Source organism: Doryrhamphus excisus, linkage group LG6 (assembly GCF_037039965.1).
Source record: "Doryrhamphus excisus strain RoL-2023G ecotype Guam linkage group LG6, RoL_Dexc_Guam_v1.1, whole genome shotgun sequence".
Classification (NCBI taxonomy): Eukaryota; Metazoa; Chordata; class Actinopteri; order Syngnathiformes; family Syngnathidae; genus Doryrhamphus; species Doryrhamphus excisus.
The window spans coordinates 10,307,154-10,325,926 of NC_136362.1; the positions used below are offsets into that span (position 1 = coordinate 10,307,154).

An 18,773-nucleotide genomic window follows, 5' to 3' on the forward strand; every position below is an offset into this window, starting at 1 on the left:
TCCCCCCCCCCCCCACACACACACACATGTTCTCTTCCTTGCATCTGCACTCAGAGCAGCTTTGTCTCTCCAAGGAAAGTGAGCTCAGTGGAAAATCTGAGTCCAGGACAGTCGCCCCACATCCACATTGAGCACATGTATGTCCACAGCAACCATGAAACCAGCCACACACACCCACCCTGGGAGTGTTTTTTTTTTTTTTTTTTTTTTTTTTTTTTTTACCCCTTTCAGCATCCACTAGTAGCACTAGATGGCACTGTGTTTCTTCCACTATCACTCAATTGTTAAACCAAAGATGGCCGAGTTTTTTCCCCCTCAAAAAAGATGTACACATTAAATAAAAAATATTTCCACTTTTCCACAATGTGAGTATTGTGGAAAAGTGAGAAAAAAACACACTCTTAAAGTCATGCGCACCCCCTGCAAAGAGACACCCTTTGCATGCTTGTGCATCCTTTCCAGTGTCTTTGCATGCATCCTTTCCAGTGTACCCTTAATTCCCTTCGGAGAACCTTTTAAGGAAGCATTCATATCTCAGATTTTGTGTAAACTTTTAGCCTATGTGCGTTCTCGCCCTGTTGGAACTCCTCACGCACAGAAAAAAAAAACGCTGGCACTCCTCTCCCTCCTCCTCCTCCTACTCCGAAGTGCGCGCCCGTCCTCCTTTGCGCGCTCCTGGCTCTCGCCTGAACTGAACTGCGGCGGAGCTTGTGGAACTCAAAAAAAGTTAGCCCAATTTAGACGTACAGGAACCGGCTTTTAGGGGTTCCGCTAGGCTCTGTGGTTGATTCTTTTAGGTTAGTTATTGTTTGTATTTTGCAGCTCAGCCATGGAGGCTTTAAGATGTCTCCTTGTGCTGCTGTGCGTCCTCCTGGCCAGAGCGCAAACGCAGATCCAAAGATCCAGGTCCGCGGGTAAGTCCGACTCAGTTTTAAAGACTAAAAATTTCTAATCTATATCTGCGAAGTCATCTTGCAATGTTTATCTTTTAAATGCAAAGTGATGCATGCTGATGTGACTGTTGCTTGCAAGCAGCGGGCCAGATGTGCACTTCATGGACGATGCAGAAAACTCACAAATAAAATAAGATGATGGCAGAATCACATTGACAATAAATATTTCGGTCTTGTTTTTATTAGAAATATAACTTTTTATTTATGTTTAAATTGTAAAAGGCAGGTTGTGGAACTGTGGGTGTGATCAGACGCAGGCTAATGCTTGACACTCCAGGCCAGAAGGGGGCCCCCGAGAGCTAGACAAATTGAATTGCACATTTTATTGGCTATATATATATATATATATATATATATACCTCTTTGGGAACACTGTTTAATTCCTGAATATGTACTGGTCAGTACAGTTTGATTTATACCGGACAGCAAGTCACATTAGCATCATGGCTAATAAAAAAAAACAATGCATTGAGCAGTCATGAACGAGCTGTTCAAAACTTGTATTTTTTTTCACTGAACGGGGACTCAGTACTCGTTTTTGTCAGCTCGTTCACTTACTCACCCATTCATCCATTGTTTGTTATTTATGTTAATATTGATGAAAATGTTACTCTAACTCAGCGGTGTCCAAAGTGCAGCTCGGGGGCCATTTGTGGCACTTTCTGAAAATATATAATTTAACAAGAAATGTCCAGTAATTTTACAAAATATATAATAATATATATTATATATTTTTATAAATATATAATAATATATATTATTATATATATTTATAAATATATAATGAGAAAAAATCTTAATTTTATGAAAATAATTTAGTATGATGATTATCATTTTACAAGCATAAAGCTGAAGTATAATAAATATTAAAAAAAGTCGTAATATCAGAATGGAAAAAAAATTAAGTTGTAATAAAAATAGATGGGGAAAAAATTTAATATTTTGACAATAAAGTCATAAATGCGAGAAAAAAATTACAATATAGTTTAAAAATTTTAAAAATTAAAAAACAGCAGTCACTGCATAGGTTTAGTATAATATACTATGAATGTACTTATAGAGTGAATCTTTTTCCGCTTTCTGCTGCATAAAATGCAATTTGTCGTCATCGGTGTTTGTCATGTGAACAGAATGTCCTGTTGACCTTTTCTTCGTGCTGGATACATCCGAGAGTGTGGCCCTCAGACAGAAACCACCCAACTTCTACATTGACCAGATCAAGGAATTCACCAAGCGCTTCATCGATGAACTGAGAGACATGTAAGAAAACATCTGCATTCACTTGGAATGATGATATTTTAATTAATTTCATCTGTTTGTGTTCAAAATAACTTGAAAAGCTCTGAATGGATTTGAATGAAATTTTCAGGATTTTTGGAAATGGGATATGAAAGAAGTGATTAAATTCATAGATCGACACATCATGGTATATGTTAGCATGCTAATGTTGGCATATCAGCATTGCTAGCACGCTAATATTAACAAAGCATTTTCATCCCTTTTCATGGCTCGACACTTATATGAACACTTAGCACCAGCATGCTAACATTAACGCAGTAGGAAACGGTAGAAATTACCTATTTTCATAGGTAGACACTGTTATACTAGGTGTTAGCATGCTAATGTTAACATGATAGAAGTGTTGGCACGCTAAGCATGCTATTATTATTCACAATTTTTATGAATATCAACTTAAGCAGACATGCAAGGTGTTAGTATGCTAAAGTTAGCATGTTGTCATTATAACAATTGTGCTAACATTTTTAGCATTTTCAGAGGTAGGCACTTGTACATGTTACACTATTATTTCAATATCATTAATATTGTTAGCATTTTTTTAACCCTTCTGTGGCTATTTTCATGGGAAGACATATATATAAACACTTCACTATTGTACTAGGTGTTAGCATGCATTAGCATTGCTACCATGCTAATATAACATAGTAGCATTTTCAGACACTTATATAAACACGCCACACTATCATGCTAGGTGTTAGCATGTTAACATTTCTATCATCGTAACATGTTAATGCTAACATTAACATGTCAGCATTGGTAGCATGCATAGTAGCATTTTTAATGATTTTCATGAATATAAAGCTAAGCAGACACTTAGCGCTATCATGCCTGGTGTTAACATGTTATTGCTAACAATTATACCACCAGTTTTAGCATTTTTACAGGTAGGTACTTGTACAAACACTAGCGCTATTATGCTAGGTGTTAGCATGCTAACATTAGCATTGTTAGCATTCGTTCAAACCCGTCCAGAGTATGTTTTCATATTCAAGGAGGCCAAATATGGTGTCTGAGTGGTTTTCTACTGTATTTTAAAGTACTATCATCATCTTTATTCATCTAGGCGCCACCAATGTGACCGCTACCTGACATGGAACTCCGGAGCTCTGCACTACAGCGATGACGTAATCTTGGTCCGAGAGCTGAGTGAATTGAGCACTGATCGCCAGGCCCTGAAGAACGACATCGACACCATCAAATACATCGGCAAAGGAACCTACACCGACTGCGCCATCAAGAGGGGTCTTGCCGAGCTGCTCATCGCGTAATAAGTCATTCAGCAGATGACGCCATTGTTTCTGTGTCGGTTTTTTAAATGCGTTTATGTGCAATTAGGGGTTCACACTACCATGAGAACAAGTACATTGTGGTGGTGACTGACGGACATCCGATTACTGGGTACAAGGAGCCGTGTGGAGGCGTGCAGGAGGCTGCGAACGAGGCCAGGCTGCACGGGGTGAAGGTGTTCGCCGTCGCCATCTCACCCGATCAGGAGGTACACGCTCTTACACCCAGACTTCCCTCTTCCCGGCGACTTGCAGCAAGATTCCGAGGCGTTCCCAAGCCAGTTGAGAGACATAGTCTCGCCAACGTATCATCGTTTCATTTGAACATGCATCAGATTGCAATTGAATGCATCACATAATCAGTTCACAGTTCCACATGTCCAAAAGGAGTAGGAAGAAGCAAAGCTTATTAAATCCTACCCCTCCATCTGGTACTTTTACAATCAGTAACCGTTACATTAGTTCACTTCCTGCTTTCATAATATAGTTTAAGTATTTACTTTACTTTACTTTACTTTACTTTAATAATCAGTTCACAGTAGGAAGAAGCAAAGCTTATTAAATCCTACCCCTCCATCTGGTACTTTTACAATCAGTAACTGTTACATTTGTTCTCTTCCTGCTTTCCATAATACAGTTTAAGGTTTTGTTTTGGGTTTTTTTAAACTAACTTTATACCTGAATTTAAAACAATGGCAAAACTTTAACACGCAGCACAGAATGCAAGTTTTTCAAAAATAAATATTTATGTTTTTACATTAGGATACCAGACTGTCCATCATTGCTACCGACCAGAACTACAGACAGAACTTCACGGCTGCAGATGACTCCAGAGCCACCAAGATGGGAACCATTCGAACCATCATAGATATGATTGTATGTCTTCCCCTTCACTCTTGTGTCCTTTTAAGCATACCAAAAATGTTATTCCTATGTCTAATTTGATTTTTTCATTCTGTTTTTCAGACAAACGAAACCAAGGACGTGGTATGTCTTATTCATCACTGTTCATATACATATACAGATATAATCAATTCAGTGTTTCCTACAGGCAACAAAAAAAAACACTCTGGAGGAGTCTGAATACTCGCTAAATATGTATCATATTTTTCTCGGATTATGGTCGTTTTCTTGTCAAGATAATTGACTTTGTCTTTGCAGGGAAATGACCATATGCCTTGTCTTTTTGTCTTATTTTCATATGTATGAGGTGTGTTAAAATGCAGTTATGATGCCGTCTACTGTATGTAAATGCACTGACAAGCTACACATCATAATGTGTTTATTAGCGAGGGCGAAGAGTTAGCACCACATCTATTTGTTGCACAAATAAATGAATATTTGGGGAAACACTGTAACACTGTAAATTTGAACAATTACTTTTCCAGGATGCAAAACGTACATCTTCAATGATTTTGAAAAACAGTTTTGGGTGCTTGTGATGTGCGGATCGATACTGAAATATTGATACTTCAAATATCAGCTCTTTGTGCTCTAAAATCGACTCTCAAGTCAAAATATTGATACTTTTGGTACCTCAGTCTAGGGCGAGTTCGATTCCAACCTCGGGCATCTTTGTGTGGAGTTTGTATGTTCTCCCCGTGCATGCATGGGTTTTCCGGAGTACCCGGTTTCCTCCCACATTCCAAAAACATGCTAGGTTAATTGGCGACTCCAAATTGTCAGTACATCCCTAATTGTAATGATTGTTTTTCAAAAGGATTGAAGATATATAGTCATTTCACCCAAACAAAGGAAAGTTATTCCCATAATGAGTGTACGCAAACATCTGACTTGCTGTACATGATAGTATAAATGATAGTATCTTTTGTTTCATTTTCTTTTCAGTGCTGCTCCTTTGACTGCAACGTAAGTAGCCTTTTTTTCCCATTAAAAAAAATCAAAATCATTAGGTTTTATTTTCTATGAGCACCGTCATCACTTTTTGTTTTTTTGCTGCAGGCTCCAGGAGGCCCTAAAGGACCAGACGGATCCCTCGGTGGCAAGGTATGAAGATACTAGATCGACAAGTACAAGTCTCTCTTTTCTTACCTACATTCACTTTTTCTATTTCCTTCTCACAGGGCGAAACTGGCCGACCCGGAATGCCGGGAGAGAAAGGAGATATTGGTGACATTGTAGGTGGCCTTCGGTCCTGGAATGTGATAATAATCCTCAACATGGCCCTCTAATCATCTTTGTGTCCGTGTTACAGGGCAGTGTTGGGGATCCTGGTCCCGTTGGGTACAGCGGCATGAAGGTAAGAAAGAAACAAATAGTGTAGTCACATTAATTACTTGACCCCTCTTTACATTCTATTTTTGGATCTTATTGATATACATTAAACAAAGATAAATCTAACATGTGTTTTTCCGTTTGCAGGGAGACCGAGGTGGTCGTGGCGAGAAGGTATAATCCCATTAAAGTACATTCGTTTGTGCTAAAATAACTGTTGGCCGCAATGGACTCATCAAATGTTCTTCTCAGGGGGAAAGAGGACACAAAGGCTACAAGGTGAGCTTGACTTTTACTGCTTGAGAATCCGACTGGTGTTCAATCAGCGTCACTTTGAGTCGCTGACTTCACTTTCTCTTCTGTGTCTTAGGGCGATAAAGGTCTACGGGGAAACGATGGAGTTGATGGACGCAAGGTGGGTGGACAACTTATACTGTAAATTCTGGTGTATAAGCATCACACAGCAACTTAACACTCTAAAAGTATACAGCAGAAATATACAAACATGTACCAGTATGAGTTTAAAATGGAAAACAAACAGTTTTAAAGTTTAAAGTGCTGCAATGACATCAGCCTCCCACTTGTATTGGTACATATTATGCATATTACTATTATTATATTTGAGTGTTAAGTTCTTGTGTGATGAGTTTAGTGTTCTTTGTAAGATGAAACCGTGACCCCCAACACTTATATTGAGTAATGGGCTTCATTGACCGGCATCATTATTTAAAAAATTACAACATAGCGTCCTCTTTAACGTACCTAACTTTAAGGCTTTAAAAGTAAAGCAAAGTAAAGCCGTAATTGGGCAGCTTTTTTGACTTACTTGTGATCAAATATTCCATGACTATGTCGTTTATTTTTATATTTTGTTGTTTAGCTATTTTTTTTTCAGGTTGCAAGACATAGGTGCGCACTTTGTACGTTTTTGTGTTTTTTATTTTTTTGGTACGTCACGCTATTAGTGCTGCCAACACACATTAAGATATTTCAAACATCCTCTATGTGTGTCGAGATCATACTCTTTTGGGTTCACCTCAATCCGGTTCTTGATGGGGAATGCCGAAAATCGCATGGTGAAAATGATCGTACAGTACTCTGGTCTACATTATTAAAAATCATTTTACTTTTGTTGATTGATGTCATCAACCTGCTGCCAGTTTTGTTGACATTCTCCATTGTTCTTTCCAATCAGGGTGAAGCTGGTTTCCCTGGTCTTCCTGGCTGTAAAGGATCTCCTGGATCAGATGTGAGTGAATCTTTGGTTTAGTGTGGTTTGACAGCATCTGGATGGAGTCAAGTATGTATGTGCACCCCCTGCACATGTGCACCTGTATCGGTCCTTATTGGGTACTGTTGAGTCCTCCGTAGCCCCAACCTAACTGATAGAAACGTTCATAAAATATTGATGAGATGGTCTTTATAGTTTTCGCATGAATTATATTCTCAAAGGTCGTGTCAGATACTGTCTTTCATTTTTGGTAAATTTAAATCAGCATTTTCCACTGAATAATATTTTTTATATTTAAATTTTACACAAGTATAAAGTCATGAATTTACAAGAAAAATGCCAGCATATCGCAAGAATTAAGTCCTAAATTTACAGCAATAAAGTTGTACGTTTGCGACTTTATACTCGTAAATGTACGATTTTTTTCCAAGTCAGTGTTTGAAAAAAGGTAGTAATATTACGAGAATAATGTCGTAAATTTACAAGATTAAATGGTCGTAAACCTTTGAGATTATAGTTGCAAAATTACAAGAATAAACTCTTAAATTTACTAGAAAAAAGTCGGCATAGTACAAGAGTGAAGTCCTAAATTTACGAGAATAAAATTGCAAATTGACTAGTTTTTGCTTGTAAGTTTAAAATGTACGACTTTTTTTAAATGTATGAAAAAAAGGTTGTAATATTACAGGTACAAAGTCGTAAATTTACAAGATAAAAAGTACTACATTTATGAGAAGTCTTAAATTTACGAGAATAAAGTCATACATTTACATGTTTTTGTTATTATTATATAAATTTATTATTATTATTTATTATAAATTACATTTTTTTTCTAATAAATGTATGAAAAAGGTTGTAATATTACAATGAAGTCGTAAATTTATGAGTTAAAAAGTCGTAAATTTATGAGAATAAAGTTGTAAAATTACAAGAATAAAGTCATAAATTTACAAGAAAAAACTATTATAAAAATAACATGCTCAACTCCAACAGTCACAAAAGGCCCCCCTTTTCATAGCTGTCTTGGGAAAGTCCTGTAACATAAAGTTACAAGTTTTTTCTCGTATATTTACAACTTTATTCTCTTGGACACCCCTAATATGTATTAGTAGTTCCAACATACTGTATACTACTTCATCACAATACATTAAAATATCCTTGAAGAACAACTCACTGATTGACTGTAGACTTTAGTCATTACTTCAACTATGGTGCGTTCAAGGACCACTGGACAGTACGAAATCTGAAAACTTGATGGAAAAACATGATCAGTGAAGTATAAAGACATACAGTAAATATGTCAAAAGTGGTACATGATGTTCATTTTACTTGTATGATCACATATTTATACATTACTACCAAGTTATGGTCAATTAGATATGTTTTTTGTGGAAAAAAACGGCCTATTTTCTGAGAATTATTGTTTTTTTGGACCAAAGTCTGGGGATCCACTGTAATGTAATCAGAATTAAGACAAACATAATCAAGGCTAACGATGCCAGATCAAATTGACCAAAGCAAGTACATCGACCACGTTACAGATTAATTTACAGATTAGCCATTAGCTCGATTTGTATGATTAGCGATGTCACCCTCTGACCAAAATCAGGTCTGGAACTTGGAGGGCCCCTGGTTCTTTAATCACCGCTAGGACGTTTACATTCCTTGCTGTCAGATTGTTTAAATGAAACCATATAGTCGTGTGCTCAGCAGCCTCCACGATTGAGCGTTGTGGTGGTTTCACTTGTCCAATCTTGTTTGTGTTTTGGGCTTGCAGGGCCTTCAGGGTGAATCTGGACCAAAGGGAGACCCTGGTCCTTATGGACCAAAAGGATCTAAAGTAAGATATTATGACTGGGATTGATGACTGTTTTTAAATAAATGTTGTTGTGCTTTAACTGTTAAGTCACCTGGTTTTTATTCCAGGGAGATTCTGGAGCTGACGGAGAAGCAGGAAGGCCTGGAAACTACGGACCTTTGGGACTTCAGGTGAACTACCAAATGCAGAGGGAGAAAGGAGAGATTTTGAAGTAAAGTTCTGACATTATCATGTGTAACAGGGCGAGCGTGGCCCCCGTGGAGCTAACGGTGACAAAGGCGAGCGTGGTGATGATGTAAGTAATAAACCGTACGTGGTGAAAGCTATCTAATTTATCATAAAAATTTAGCAAAATGGCCTCCGCCAGGTTTGTCTGTTTGTTTGTGTTCAAAATTACTTGAAAATTTCTGATTGGATGAAATATTCAGGAATTGTTGTCAATTGGATCTGGAAAAACTGAATTTTGGGTGATCAAAATTCAAGAATTCCCACTTTTTGGAATGCAAAATGCCTTTGATCTAAAGGATTCAAACTACTTCCACATTTTTCAACTGATCCACAGCATTCCAATGTCAAACATATATAAACCCTATTATGTTTAGGTGTTAGCATGCTAACGTCAGCATTACTAGCATGCTAACATTAGCATACAAGCATTTTTAGCTACTTACATGTGTAGACACGTATATAAACACTATCATGTAGGTGTTATCATGCTAATGTTAAAATGTTATCACTGCTAGCATGCTAACATTAAAATAGCATTTCTAGCCTTTTTCATAGGTAGACTGATCCAGACCATTCCAAAGTCAAACATATATAAACACTATTATGCTAAGGTGTTAGCATGCTAACATCAGCCTTATTACCATGCTAACATTAGCATACAAGCATTTTAAGCTATTTTCATGTGTAGACACGTATATAAACACTTGGCACTATCATGCTAGGTGTTAGCATGCTAATGTTGGAATGTTATCACTGCTAGCATGCTAACATTAAAATAGCATTTCTAGCCTTTTTCATAGGAAGACTGATCCAGACCATTCCAAAGTCAAACATATATTAACACAATTATGTTTAGGTGTTAGCATGCTAACGTCAGCATTACTAGCATGCTAACATTAGCATACATGCATTTTTAGCTATTTTCATGGGGAGACACGTATATAAACACTTGGCACTATCATGCTAGGTGTTAGCATGCTAATGTTAGAATGTTATCACTGCTAGCATGCTAACATTAAAATAGCATTTCTAGCCTTTTTCATAGGTAGACTGATCCAGACCATTCCAAAGTCAAACATATATAAACACTATCATGCTAGGTGTTAGCATGCTAATGTTGGAATATTATCATTGCTAGCATGCTAACATTAAAATAGCATTTCTAGCCTTTTTCGTTGGTAGACACATATTTAAACACTTAGTTGTGCTAGTTGTTAGCATGCTAATGTTGGAATGATAGCACTGGTAGCAGGATAATATTAGTATAGTAGCATTTATAGCTGTTTTTCATTGATAGACTATTAAAGAAACACTTAGCACTTATCATGTTATGATGTATGCATCTGTACTTGTGTGTTTCAGGGTTCACCTGGACCAGACGGACCTCGTGGCGAAATAGTAAATAATATTTACGTCAATTTATTTATTTTGGACTGTCGGCGAAGAATCTGAGCATGTCTGATCATATCTTGTAGGGATCAGTCGGAGAGAAGGGAGAGCAAGGTTCCCGTGGAAACCGAGGGCCGAGAGGAGAGCCAGTAAGTAACGATGAGGAAGGGGAAGAATAGCAACATTTTATTAGTCCCATTTTGCGCTTTTTACACTGCTGCAACTGAATAGAATACATACACTCGGGCCAGGAATACGCAGCTGAACGGACATGCGCTATAAAACAGATGTCTGTGTGGGAAGCTGCACAAATGAGCGGACCCAATAACAAGGGCTTTAATGCCTTGCTTAAGGGTCAGGAAGTGAACCAACCCGGCAATGATTCCTAATGATATCGTTGACCAGTGACCATAACAGTGTGTAGGAGGCGTTACTAGCAGGCTAGCGACTAGCTTCACCACACACTTGTTTACAACTTTATTCTTTTCAATTTACAGCTGGCCCTTTATAGTCAATACATTTTTAACATAATCAGAGCTCTGTAGACATGAAATAACACCCCTATAGTCACTTTTACTCTTATTATTCTTTATGTACACCACATTGCAGACGAGACGGCCATCACTAGCATAGCAAGCTACTTACAACAAACTTAAGAAAGTCTTTCAAACCGCATGGGGGAAAATGAGCCAAAATTTCACCACTTCCACACAAAATGTGAGGAGAACTTTTTTGACTCTATCATATCGAACACACCATAGTTGACTCCATGTAGTGTGCCGGTACTGTAACATTACTGACACCTAGTGACCAGAATACTGCATATAACTGGTCTTTAGATTAATAATTTAGACTAATAATAGTTCATAGTCGCAATCGCAAAAGAAAGGCTGCTCTTTAATACAGTTAAGAAGCCAGCATTTCAAGAAATGCTGCAAAGGTTTTGCATAATTATGATATATTATTATTTATTGGTGGAGTGGTTAGCATGCAGGCCTCACAGCTAGGAGACCCGAGTACAATTCCACCCTCGGTCATATCTATGTGGAGTGCATGTGTGGATTTTCTCCGGGTACTCCGGTTTCCTCCCACATTCCAAAAACATGCTAGGTTAATTAGCGACTCCAAATTGTCCATAGGTCTGAATGTGAGTGTGAATGGTTGTTTGTCTATATGTGCCCTGTGATTGGCTGGCAACCAGTCCAGGGTGTACCCCGCTTCTCGCCTGAAGACAGCTGGGATAGGCTCCAGCAACCCCCCCTCCCCATGAGGATAAGTGGTAGAAAATGAATGAATTAATGAATGAATGTACTGTACATATAGGAATGGAATATTTTCCCTCTGTTAGGAATGGCATATCTTCCCTGTGCTCATTGCAAGGAAAATATTCCATTCCGACAGTTAAGTGCACGTGAGTAAGTATTTTTCCATTAGTCGTATCTAAGTGTTGTGCAACTTTAAGTTGTGCTATGTAAGAACAGGGAAGGTGTAGCTTACACCTTTCCTGGCAGAGCAAATCTGTTTAGCATGTCAGGGCATTTAGATCAACAATACTATTTGCCCCAATGGCTGGACAGGACTCCAAAAAAAAAAAAAAGTTGTGCTATGTGAGTGTGACAATTACTTTTTTTAAATGTCGATTAAAAATTAGCTGCGTGCCGTCAGCCAATTGTGACATAAATCGAGGGGACTCCACACCAAAAAATTAGCAACTCAAGAAGCCTTTTATCTGAAAGACTAGTGTGTGGACACAGCTTCTTGTTCTATGGTCATTATCATACTTTTTCCCCTTTTCCCTCACTGGCATCACAAAAAGCCAAACAAAGGAACCGTTGTTTGATTATGTAGCACTTGAAAGCGTATTTTTCCCCCAAATTTTGGTTGAATTCACATCAGATGTGCCTGCATGTGGTGTTTCACTTTTCTTTTTTTTTCCTTGCCAGGGGGAGCCAGGACCCCGCGGAGAACAAGGGAGAGAGGGCTCAACTGGCCCCAACGGAGACCCTGTGAGACATGCCCCCCCACTTGAATATAATCATGCATGCACACAGAAGCCATACAGTCATACATTGTTGTTTAATCCATACGCCATAAAACACCCACTTTTCACTTCAACGGCTTTTTATTTCCAGTTAGCGAGCGAACCAATGCGTACGTACATCCAAGTTTCACACTGAGAAAGGGAGTACACGGGGATGGGGAACAGTGTTGAACCTGGCTGGGGCCCCAGAGCGCATCCCGCTCATGCGTATGCTTTCTCCTCCCTATTCCAAGCCTTTCAACTCCTCCCGGGAACATCCGTACTCACTCTTTCCTTTCTGACTCAGTCCTTCTCTCCATCTCCTCCAGCCAAAGCCTCAGTATGGTTCCTCCTTAACAAGGCACCAGGCAGTGTATCAAAAATAATGCACTACACCGCTTGCTTGCGGTACGGTAGCCTCCGTGATGTCAGAACTTTCAATGTCTCCTTTGTGCTGGAGAACTGGAGGAGGAGTAAAGAAGTTAAAAGGAGAGCAAACATGGAATAACTGACAAGCTGGGGCCACCCTTGTATTCTCCTATTTTAAGGAAGTACGCTCCAAATACAGTAACCCAAGTACTGTGCAAAAGTCTTCGAACGGCATTACATTTGTTGCAGTTTGTGCTGTTTCTCTAGCACAAGGGTGTCCAATAGGGCTGAAGATGATTTTTTTTTTTATGTTCTGTAATGCAGCACATGTAGATGTATATTTCAAGACAAAAACTGCATCTCAGCTTTCTGATATAGATCAAAAGCATATTATTAATATCAACTTTTGCGTCTTTTTTTCCTACATTTTTGCTGGGGGTTCAAAATTCTTGTAAAAAACTTTCTTCTTTGCGAAAAATTACCACTTTTTCCCCCAACCTAATTTCCTGAAAATTACAACTTTATTTTGCTTGTTTCTTATAATATTCCAACTTTAAAAATAACTTGTTTTTTCTTTAAAATTTCAACTCTATGCTAGTAAAATTTTTGTTTGTTTTATTTTGCCTAAAATTGTGACTTTTTCTCATTACATTTTTTCTTTTTTCATTTTTTTTTTACATTTTACTAGTACTTTAGTCTTTTTATGAATAATAATATGCCAATAATATTCACATATTATTTTCTGATAGCATTGTAACTTTAGTTACAGTTTTTTTGTTTTTTTTGTTTTTTTTGCAATTTTTAAAGTTTTTTTGTTAAATTATATTTTTAGATTGTACAGAGGGCCCCAAATCCCCCCCAGCCCCCCGGGCCACATTTTGGACACCCCTGCTCTAGTAGAATATATTCAGAAAATGCACCAAAAAACATTTTTAAATTGACTGTTTGAGAATGCTGAAAATCGTGAAAATCTCCTCCAATTTCAGATCAGTATTGGCCATAAAAGTGAGCATTGTAATTATTTGATTATATTCCTTCCCCTTCTCTCTTCAATTGCCATTCTTCACTCACGACACAAACCCTGATCAATGAATCAGAGTCACAGTGGAGTATCACAGCAACAATGTTGCATTCAAGGACCGCCATTCAACGTACGAAAGCTCAATGCTTGACAAAAAAGCATAATCAGTGAAGCATAAAGACATAAACATGTAAAAATTGTGTGTGTGGGGGGGGGGGGTCGCGCCGTGATATGTATATGCTGTAAATTTAGATTTAAAGTCAGTGAATTTGTGCGATATGCTAATGCCTTTTGATGCGAAGGGTGCAGGTTCAACTCCTGGTCACCCAATTCCCGACACCCAACCATCGGAGCTCTCCGGCGCCGCTCCCTAGCCTGGATAAATGGGAGGGTTGCGTCAGGCGTAAAAAATAAACCCAACAAATCACTACTCCTCATGGGAGCAGCCAAGAGACAACTACTACTACTGTACTCGGACTACTGCATACAGTAAGGGAGTAAAATGTACCTCGGAGCCATTTCACCTAAAATAAACCCCCTTATGACGCTAATACTTGCATATTAGTGTATTAAATGACTATTTCAAGGGTTTTCTCCTATGTTAGACAGATTAAATGTCGTTTACACTTGATTTATAATAACTACAGTTATGAGCATTACAGGTTTAATCACTACCTCCACTCATGAGGGAATTTCTATGACTAGAAATACATTCTGTACACAAAAATGAGTCACGATGTAGACCGAATTCTCCATGCAGCGGCTGGACCCAGCTGTTGTTGACATCGCTCCAAAGGCAATAAATAAACGGAAGTTCTTGGAAACTTTTTTTTTTTTTTCACCCAGATAGTCATCACCATTGCATTAATTTTATTTATGTAATTTCTTATTTCTGTATTTTAAGAGTCATTCACTCATAGATGATAAAATAGTTCATATGTTATTCGAAGCCTTAATTTCATAATAAATACACAATTGATCCACTAAAGACAAGACTTCTCGCTGCATGTAGAGTAAAACATTGCTACAGAAATACACAATACACAAAAATTCATCAAACATGCGACTGCTTGTGGTTGTAATAGTGCTGATGTTCTGCAGGGCGAGCCTGGCAGGGCCGGTTCCCCTGGATACAGAGGAGATGAAGGCCCACCTGGACCAGAGGTCAGTATCCCAGCACACGCACAAATTCCCGCCATGCATTTATTTCTTTACATCATTTATTTTGTCTAAGAAATTGCTATGCCCTTCTAGAAAAAGGATGGAATATGTACTGTACAGGGCTGCACGGTGGTTGAGTGGTTAGCGCACAGACCTCACAGCTAGAGACCTGGGTTCAATTCCACCCTCGGCCATCTCTGTGTGGAGTTTGCATGTTCTCCCCGTGCATGCGTGGGTTTTCTCCGGGTACTCCGGTTTCCTCCCACATTCCAAAAACATGCTAGGTTAATTAGCGACTCCAAATTGTCCATAGGTATGAATGTGAGTGTGAATGGTTGTTTGTCTATATGTGCCCTGTGATTGGCTGGCCACCAGTCCAGGGTGTACCCCGCCTCTCGCCCGAAGACAGCTGGGATAGGCTCCAGCACCCCCGCGACCCTCATGAGGATAAGCGGTAGAAAATGAATGAATGAATGAATGTACTGTATATATAGGAATGGAATATTTTCCCTCAGTTGGGAATGGCGTATCTTCCCTGTGCTCATTGCTAGCAGAAGGAAAATATTCCACTACGACAGTTAAGTGCACGTGAATAAGTACAATGCATTTGTTGTGTTTCTCAACGTATTTTTCCATTAGTTGTTTGTAAGTGTTGTGCAACTTTAAGTTGTGCTATGTAAGAACAGGGAAAGAAACAGACAAATCTGTTTAGCATGTAAGGGCATTTAACCATTAGCCATTGGACAGGACTCCCTGAGTTGTGCTATGTGAGTGTGACAAATTTATTTTTTTTAAAATGTCGATTAAAAATTTGCTGCGTGCCGTCAGCCAATTATGACATAAATCCACACCAAAAATTTAGCAACTCAAGAAGCCTTTTAGGCTAGAACAGATTTACGGATTACCTTTGGTGTTGATACTATCAATGTTTGGAAACTACATAGTACAAATACCACAGAATAGGATGAGTTTCTCACCATATTTTTCCATCAGTCGTATGTACGTAAGTGTTGTGCAACTTTAAGTTGTGCTATGTAAGAACAGGGAAGGTGTAGCTTACACCTTTCCGGGCAGAGCAAATCTGTTTAGCATGTAAGGGCATTTAGATCAACAATACTATCTGCCCCAATGGCTGGACAGGACTCCAAAAAAAAAAAGTTGTGCTATGTGAGAGTGAAATTTTTTTTTTTAATGTCAATTAAATATTTAAAGAAAAAATCGGGGGACTCCACACCAAAAATTTAGCAACTCAAGAAGCCTTTTATCCGAAAGACGTCTCATCTACTTGATTTAACAGATTTACGGATTACCTTTGGTTTTGATACTATCGATATTTGGAAACTACATACTACAAATACTACAGGATAGGATGATAGGATTAGAGTTTTTTTTTGGTCAAACTTCTCAGCTGACAGTCTACACGGATTATTTCAAATCCATCATGGTGGTTTACAATGGCAAATAAAGTATTCCAAATGCTTCTGGACCTCAATGTGTACATTATTGTGGTATTGTGGTATAATCTAGTGTGTCAGTTATATGAGCCTGCTATGGTATTGTCTGTTTTATAGATGCTGCCACACACTCACAGAAACATCATTTCGAACATCCAAATGTTTTCAATAAGAACGTCACTTCATGTGTCATGTGTTTCCAATCTGGTGTTTCCTTGCATCTCCCAGGGACCCAAAGGACCGAGAGGAATCAAAGGGGCTGCCGGAGACAGGGGCCCGATTGGAGGCCGGGTAAGAGAGGAAGACAGACTTTAAAAATGTTCTACATATGAATCTAATTTTGTTTTTAAATCATCTTCAGGGAGTAGACGGTGTCGCAGGAAATGGTACTGTGGGATGTCCAGGCTTCCAGGTGTGTCCTTGACATCATTTGTAGTGTCGCTGAATGTATGTTTAGGAACATTATCGTCTTTTTTTTTAGGGATATCCCGGACCCCGTGGAGACTCTGGCGAACCTGTAAGTATCAAGAAAATTAATAAAAGCTAATTTATAACATCCAAATCTTTATTTTGTGTCCTCACTTGCGACATTTTCACCTGACTTCAGGGTGGCAAGGGAACCCCTGGACCTAAAGGAGACGACGGAGAGCCCGGCGACCCGGGTCCTGATGTGAGTCTGATATTTGATTTCATTTTCACCCTCATCTTGTCTCGGACTGCATTATAACACAGGATATGAGTCACATGATGTCTTCCATATGATTCATTTATACATGTCATGATTTATTGGATTATTATTATTATTTATAGAATCATACTTAACGTCTTTTCATGTGCTGCGACTGGAGCACAAACGATCTTGTGTTTCTTGTCCATCCATCTTGTTCGCACACTCTCCTTCTGGCCTCCAGATGGAAATAATTTATTATGTAGATCTGAACACTTTCTGTGTGTGTGTGTGTGTGTGTGTGTGTGTGTCGTTTGGGAAGAAGACTTTGAGCTGATGCAGCTGTGTATATGTCGTTGTCAAGGTTACCAGGAAATGAGTATGGAGGATGAAGGGGACGACATTGCTCTTTGTATGTGTGTGTGTGTGTGTGTGACACAATTTAACCCCCAGTTCAACTTTCTGATGTTTACATTTAAATTACTGCATTTCCAAGGTTGGTGTTTTATGATGTAAACATTTCTGCACATTGTAACTTTTCTCGCCGCCGTGCATCACACACACACACACACACACACACACACACCATATTTGGATATGATGTTTACGATGAGTTAATATCATCTTGCCATCTGGCACGTGGGTCGTTGATTCATGATATTAGATTTTATCACATACAGTAAACCTCGGATATATCGGAAATTCGCTCACAACGGACAGATAAAAAAGAACCGATTTTTCTGTAATGCATTTCCAATAAAAATTCATTGCATATATCGGATTTATTATAACGGATTTTGCCTATTTCGGACAAAATCTCCAGTCCCGTTCCAATTTCCTTCGCATATATCGGATGGCCGCATCGTGTCTTTCTCCTGGCTCCAGATTTAGGACAAATATAAAAGTGAGTGACGTCAATAATACTAGCACAGCAGTGAATGAGATCTTAACCTCACTATTGGAAATAACGTAGGCCTGACGGGCGTAACAGGGCCTAGCTTAATTAACAATTTGTTATGCTCAGAGTCCAATAAAGTTAAATTCTCATTACCTTACGTCTCTTTTCATTGCCCAGTCCAGGTACATTGGAAACATAGTCAAGGAAGTGCCTTTTTATAACGGATAAAATCCGATTTACGCATATACCGGATATAAATCCGATATATGCGTAAAACGGACATTTTTCGGTATACGCATATAACGGATTTCGCTTATATCGGACAAAACCAGTGGGAACAATTGAATCCGATATATCCGAGGTTTACTGTACTACAGTATCAATTGTCCCTGTACCCTAGAAACCGCCCATGAATGATACAGGGAAAAAGACGAAATGATACTGTGTCAAAGCCCAGGGCAGTGATACTGATAAAATATAGAGTTTAACCATGTCCTGTATCAGCCCCCGTAGCTGTCCACTCAGAGCATGCTGCTCTGGTATCGTGCCCGTGAAACAACCAATCAGAGAACAGCGCACGAGCGTGGACACACAGCGTTTGTTTTGTCACTGTAATTATAGGTTATCACATGGTTTGTCTGGTATCAGGCCAGGTATCATTCCCCCAAGTGTCAGTACAGTACCAGTATTGGGCTGATACTAACACGCGGGGGCATGATACCGGGCCTGATACCAGACAAACC

At 38.7% G+C, this 18,773-nt stretch overlaps 1 protein-coding gene across 1 annotated transcript in view; it reads left to right on the forward strand.

The window, feature by feature from the left end:
* The first annotated feature begins 623 nt into the window (after nt 1-623).
* Nucleotides 624-18,773, forward strand: part of col6a1 (collagen, type VI, alpha 1) — a 33,407-nt gene continuing 15,257 nt past the window's right edge. The window contains exons 1-25 of the mRNA XM_058067539.2: nt 624-914; nt 2,084-2,213; nt 3,316-3,516; nt 3,588-3,747; nt 4,301-4,414; nt 4,505-4,525; nt 5,387-5,407; nt 5,501-5,545; nt 5,623-5,676; nt 5,754-5,798; nt 5,921-5,947; nt 6,026-6,052; nt 6,144-6,188; nt 6,969-7,022; nt 8,782-8,844; nt 8,931-8,993; nt 9,065-9,118; nt 10,414-10,449; nt 10,527-10,589; nt 12,384-12,446; nt 14,952-15,014; nt 16,694-16,756; nt 16,827-16,877; nt 16,947-16,982; nt 17,073-17,135. Coding sequence (XP_057923522.2) covers nt 830-914; nt 2,084-2,213; nt 3,316-3,516; nt 3,588-3,747; nt 4,301-4,414; nt 4,505-4,525; nt 5,387-5,407; nt 5,501-5,545; nt 5,623-5,676; nt 5,754-5,798; nt 5,921-5,947; nt 6,026-6,052; nt 6,144-6,188; nt 6,969-7,022; nt 8,782-8,844; nt 8,931-8,993; nt 9,065-9,118; nt 10,414-10,449; nt 10,527-10,589; nt 12,384-12,446; nt 14,952-15,014; nt 16,694-16,756; nt 16,827-16,877; nt 16,947-16,982; nt 17,073-17,135 — 1,647 coding nt within the window. The 5' untranslated portion in view covers nt 624-829. The remainder of the gene's footprint in view (nt 915-2,083; nt 2,214-3,315; nt 3,517-3,587; nt 3,748-4,300; nt 4,415-4,504; nt 4,526-5,386; nt 5,408-5,500; nt 5,546-5,622; nt 5,677-5,753; nt 5,799-5,920; nt 5,948-6,025; nt 6,053-6,143; nt 6,189-6,968; nt 7,023-8,781; nt 8,845-8,930; nt 8,994-9,064; nt 9,119-10,413; nt 10,450-10,526; nt 10,590-12,383; nt 12,447-14,951; nt 15,015-16,693; nt 16,757-16,826; nt 16,878-16,946; nt 16,983-17,072; nt 17,136-18,773) is intronic.